The sequence below is a fragment of the Montipora foliosa genome, chromosome 13, assembly GCF_036669935.1.
Source record: "Montipora foliosa isolate CH-2021 chromosome 13, ASM3666993v2, whole genome shotgun sequence".
Lineage (NCBI taxonomy): Eukaryota > Metazoa > Cnidaria > Anthozoa > Scleractinia > Acroporidae > Montipora > Montipora foliosa.
This window is the reverse complement of record NC_090881.1, coordinates 41,574,700-41,579,699: the sequence shown is the minus strand read 5'-3', so window position 1 is coordinate 41,579,699 and position 5,000 is coordinate 41,574,700. Positions and strand designations below refer to the sequence as shown.

The 5,000-nt window shown below is 39.2% G+C and overlaps 1 protein-coding gene across 1 annotated transcript in view; it reads right to left on the bottom strand.

The window, feature by feature from the left end:
- Positions 1-5,000, bottom strand: part of LOC137982359 (proto-oncogene tyrosine-protein kinase receptor Ret-like) — a 36,943-nt gene that overhangs the window by 23,995 nt on the left and 7,948 nt on the right. Inside the window, exon 2 of the mRNA XM_068829461.1 lies at positions 2,792-3,181. Coding sequence (XP_068685562.1) covers positions 2,792-3,181 — 390 coding nt within the window. The remainder of the gene's footprint in view (positions 1-2,791; positions 3,182-5,000) is intronic.

Here is a 5,000-nt window from a genome sequence, read left to right as displayed (position 1 = left end):
ATTAACTATCTTATTCATAACATTTCCAGAAGACTGAATCCAGCAATTTCAATCTTAAGGCACTATTGAGCTTTCACTCACACCTGAACTTGAGTTTCTACATCGGCGAACGTCGTTGAAAGTTTCACACTGAAACCTCAACACAGCTCCCATCGCTTTGGTTGCCCCACCGCATGTTATAAATCCGGATTTTCATAGAACTCTGTAAGAATTGAGGCTGTTTAAAGCCTCGCGCGCGCAGAAATCCCCTCCATGCAACGACAATCAACACTACGGCTGTACTTTTTTTTATTATCGGAAAACGCAGTTTCGTTAAAGAGGGAGGTGAAATGTATTGCTCCAAGGGATCAAGTGAATTGCTTTCAGTCAATGAAATCACCGCCTCGTAATTCTATTGTCCGTTTTGCGGCTCCGAACAGAGTCAACCGATACCTTTCAGGTATTCCCGTATGGCTAATTCACCAATTAACAAAGATAGAGATAACGTGGATTTTGCAACGTTTCAGTCAGCTTATCCAATATCATTGAGGTGTAAAAATTTCTTATTTATCATCGCTTTTGTGTTCGACATGTTTACCCTTTACGAGATTTTAAGTTCGTGTGTTCACAAGTTTGTTTTGCATCTGGAAGATGTTTATATTTTCAATTACAACCTCTCCCTAGGGGTTATCGCGCATGACGTTAACCAATGAAATCCCCGCGTCCTAATGTATTATGCATTTTTCTGCACTTCCGGTTTTTAAACACATTTTAAAACTCGGTGTACCTATAGTTATCATCCCCTTAGGACATCCCGAGTAATAATTATCGAACTCCAGTGATCCAGGACTGACTTCCGTGCCTCAGGTATTCAATAGGATATCCGCAAGTTGCCAGTGTCACTTTATCACGGTTCAACTTCTCAGTCATCCACTGGTGTTTTTTTACCGTCTACATGGCGAATTCGCAGCCGTTATATCAATAACGATTAAATTACCAAAACGTAAACTACCTACTAGCAATAAAATATACATATTCAAGGAAAGAGAAATAATAGCACTATCCATATCATACTAATCCAGCATTAAATTCGAACGCACGCCTCCGATTGCGGGGGATTCAATACAAGCTCGAGACACACGACAATCAAATGGAGGTTTCGTATCATACGAAACCGAGGTTTCGTCATACGAAACCTCGAACGACGCGTGCAATGCATGCCATTCGACACAGAGTCTTTAAAACCCATCGGCTACTTTCGAATAGGCCTTATTCACGATATCCGCCATGTTGGTTTTCAATGGAAAATTAGCCATGTGTTATGCTGGGGGGGCGGGGGCAAACATTGGAAAAAAAGGCCAATTGCGGAAAATCGGGTCGTCGAAATATTGAAATAACATTGCTAAAAGTGCATTTTAGAATTTAGAAGTAAGTAGGCTTTTATAATAATTTTATATCTTTTGATTTTGCCTTTGACATTTTGACTTTCTACTTCGTTATCTGCTCATTTTTCACTAAAAAAAACATCGAAGTAACTCGTGTAATCATTCTACTTTACTACTTAAATGATAAACATTCAATAAACGTGAAACAAATCACCTGTGTGGCTAAGATGTTTGTTATAACCTTTCAAACTTGTGTTGTTTGCCCGCTCAGAAGTGTGTAGCTAATTTGCATGATAATAGCAAATCCAACATGGCGGCCATCGTGAATAAGGTCTATTGTGCAACAACAAAAGAACAGAGTCGAGGTTTAGGACAATAATTTAAATTTTCCTTTGTTTTGAACAAAACAAAATGCTAATTATTCCCCTGGACCTCGACTCTCTTCTTTTGTTGCTGCATAATAGACCTTTTTGCAGATACGGAGCTATTTGGATTTCTATTGCTTCGAAATGCTCACGGGGTAAATTAATATGTATATGCCCCCTGTGCATCCCATAATAGCTATTTGAAGCAATATAAATCAAAATGTCTGTAGTATCTGCAAAAAGGTCTATTCGAAACTAGCCTAATAAAAAGAGTATTTTCGGATTCCTGTGCTGTTTTGACCGAGCGAAGCGGTTTACACCTTATTCCAAAATGGCCACCATTTTAAAATTCTTTTGTTTGCTTGCAAATTAGCCCTTGTTGCCTTATTCAAGGATAAATATTCTTTTGAATTTTAAGTTTAAGAACGAGGCAACGAGGGCTAATTTGCAAGCAAACAAAAGAATGCTAAAATAGCGGCTATTTTGGAATAAGGTGTATATCGAAGTCCTGGGCTGATGACGTAGTAGTGACAAAATAGGTTCTCTTTGGTGATAAAAGACAATGTATGAAACGAAGCTACAGTTCAAGAACATTTCACTAACATTTCACTACCAACAGAGAGGTCCCATTAGCGATGGTGGGGGGGGGGGGGAGGGGGGGGTTCTTAGTATCCCGTATCCCATTAAGCTTTGGCCCAAATACTCCGTATCCCGTTAATTCCTTTTGTTTGTATCCCTATAATGCCAGTCGCTACTGACGACGTCATTGCACGCGATGTGTTTGGGTACTAGATAATGTAAAACATTTTTCTTCGGCGTTTTGCTCTCTGGAGCGACCGATATTGGTACATATTGCGAATATTTGATGGCAAAATACAAATAACTGCATTTTTAAGTATCGCTTACCCTTTTTGTGCCGTCTATGTTGAGCAAGAAACCTATTTTATTGTTTTAAAAGAAGATGAATGTAGATTCCAGTCAAACACAAATTTGAAACAATATTATCCTCCCTTAACTTTATAATAATTTAAGAATTACACAAACAGTGCACATTATGCTTACCAATGACAGCCACTTGACTTTTGCTCCTAAATGTTACAAAGCCTCCTTGGTGGTTCTGTGCTCCAACGTTGCAAGCAAATATGCCATTCACCTCAGTTGTTACATTAAAGATAATCAGAGTGATTCTTTCAGAAGGAATCCAGTTGATGGCATATTTGTCCCTAAAATTATCTGCTATTTGCAACTGTCCACCAATGCTGGTGTCATTGAATTTTAAAGTTAAGGCAAGAAATTTTAATTCTGATGATAAAGTGAAATGCCAACTAAGCGAGGCATTGACGGTTCCTTCAAGAAGGCTAGTGCTGCTCAGGTGTTCCTCTGGGTCACCTACTGCTGGTTTTGATATGGTCTGGGTTGGAGGAGGCACCTTCCATTCTATACTGGCACAATCTAAAAATAGGAAAATATGCACATGTGGTTAAGCTGAGCTTCACGTACTAGAAAAGTATCTTTCGCCCAGGTGACGCAAAGTAATTCAAACGTACTGTGAAAGCAAGAGAAAATGAGAGGACAGAGAAGGAGGCTCCCGGTCCAGCCCTTGGGATATGTCATGTCCACGAAAGTTATTTTTAGACGAGCGGAAGTCTTTCGAGACGTCCGCATGCAGGCCAACCTCGGTCCGATGTTTGAAAGAAAATATATATTCATCAGCCTTCCACGTGTGCCATCATTTTCTCTTTTCACTAAGAACCTGAGAGCGAGGCAAGACTGCATGCGGACATCTCAGAAGACAGACTTCCGCTAGAACAAAGACTTCCGCTCGTCTAAAAATAACTTTCGTGGATATAACATATCCCGGCCAACGCCTTGAGCCTCCCTCTCTGTCCCCTCATTTTCTCTTGGTGAAAGTTAATTGAAAATACAAATTACAAGGCCTTTTTTGAGGTGAGAGAATCTGAAAGTGAGCTTCAAGTTTTGGACGTGAGTATGACCTTTACATCATACGAAACCTCAAACAAATTCTGATACTACATGTCGTTATGATAACTGCTGATGACGCAGTTGATCATGTTTAGCAAACAATTGTTAAATCCGATGATAAACCGAATTGCCAGTTAAGGACTGATATTGCACAAAACCACTCATAGATTGAAAGGCAGTGCGAACCCAGTAGAGATCCACTAACATAGTCGGGGAGGAGACAATAGAGGTACTGATAGTAGATATCAGATAGGAAAGCACCTTGAAAGAAAGTTCGCATATAATACTAATACTATTATTAATAATAATAATGTTAATAATAGTCAAAAAAATCCGAGCCCCAGAAGGGATTCGAGCCCACGACCCTCCGTAGTCTAGTACGGATGCTCTAACCACTGAGCTACTGGAGACTCTATGGTGAGCAAGGGTGAAATGTGGGTATTTTTCCGAGTTCCCAGTGGGTTCAATTGTAACACCTTTCATTTCATTTAATGTATGCTGGGCATTCTCTCACATTCGTTAATAATAGTAATAATAATAATAATAATAATAATAATAATAATATTAATTATTATTATTATTATTATTATTATTATTATTATAATAAACAACTTTATTTATTTCACTTACTTACATTAAAAGAAATAGAGATGATTGATAATAAAATATTCAAAATTCTATAAAATTACGAATTCCATGATGCAGAGATATTAAAATCATACAATCGAATTATACCAAGAGAAAATGAGAGGACAGAGAAGGAGGCTCCCGGTCCAGCCCTTGGGATATGTCATGTCCACGAAAGTTATTTTTAGACGAGCGGAAGTCTTCCGAGACGTCCGCATGCAGGCCAACCTCGGTCCGATGTTTGAAAGAAAATATATATTCATCAGCCTTCCACGTGCGCCATCATTTTCTCTTTTCACTAAGAACCTGAGAGCGAGGCAAGACTGCATGCGTACATCTCAGAAGACAGACTTCCGCTAGAACAAAGACTTCCGCTCGTCTAAAAATAACTTTCGTGGACATAACATATCCCGGCCAACGCCTTGAGCCTCCCTCTCTGTCCCCTCATTTTCTCTTGATTATACTAATGACGGCTAAACCAGTGTCCATAAAACGCCCCGAGTATAAAAACATATAGACCGTGTATCTCAAATATCCGCACTAGCTACATTTATTTTACAGTCTAATGATTGCTCTATCTTGCTACGAAACGGCGTTCGCGAACCTTTAACGCATGCATGTACCGATCTTAAGAGTTCAAACGAAATCTGTGTCCTGAGCC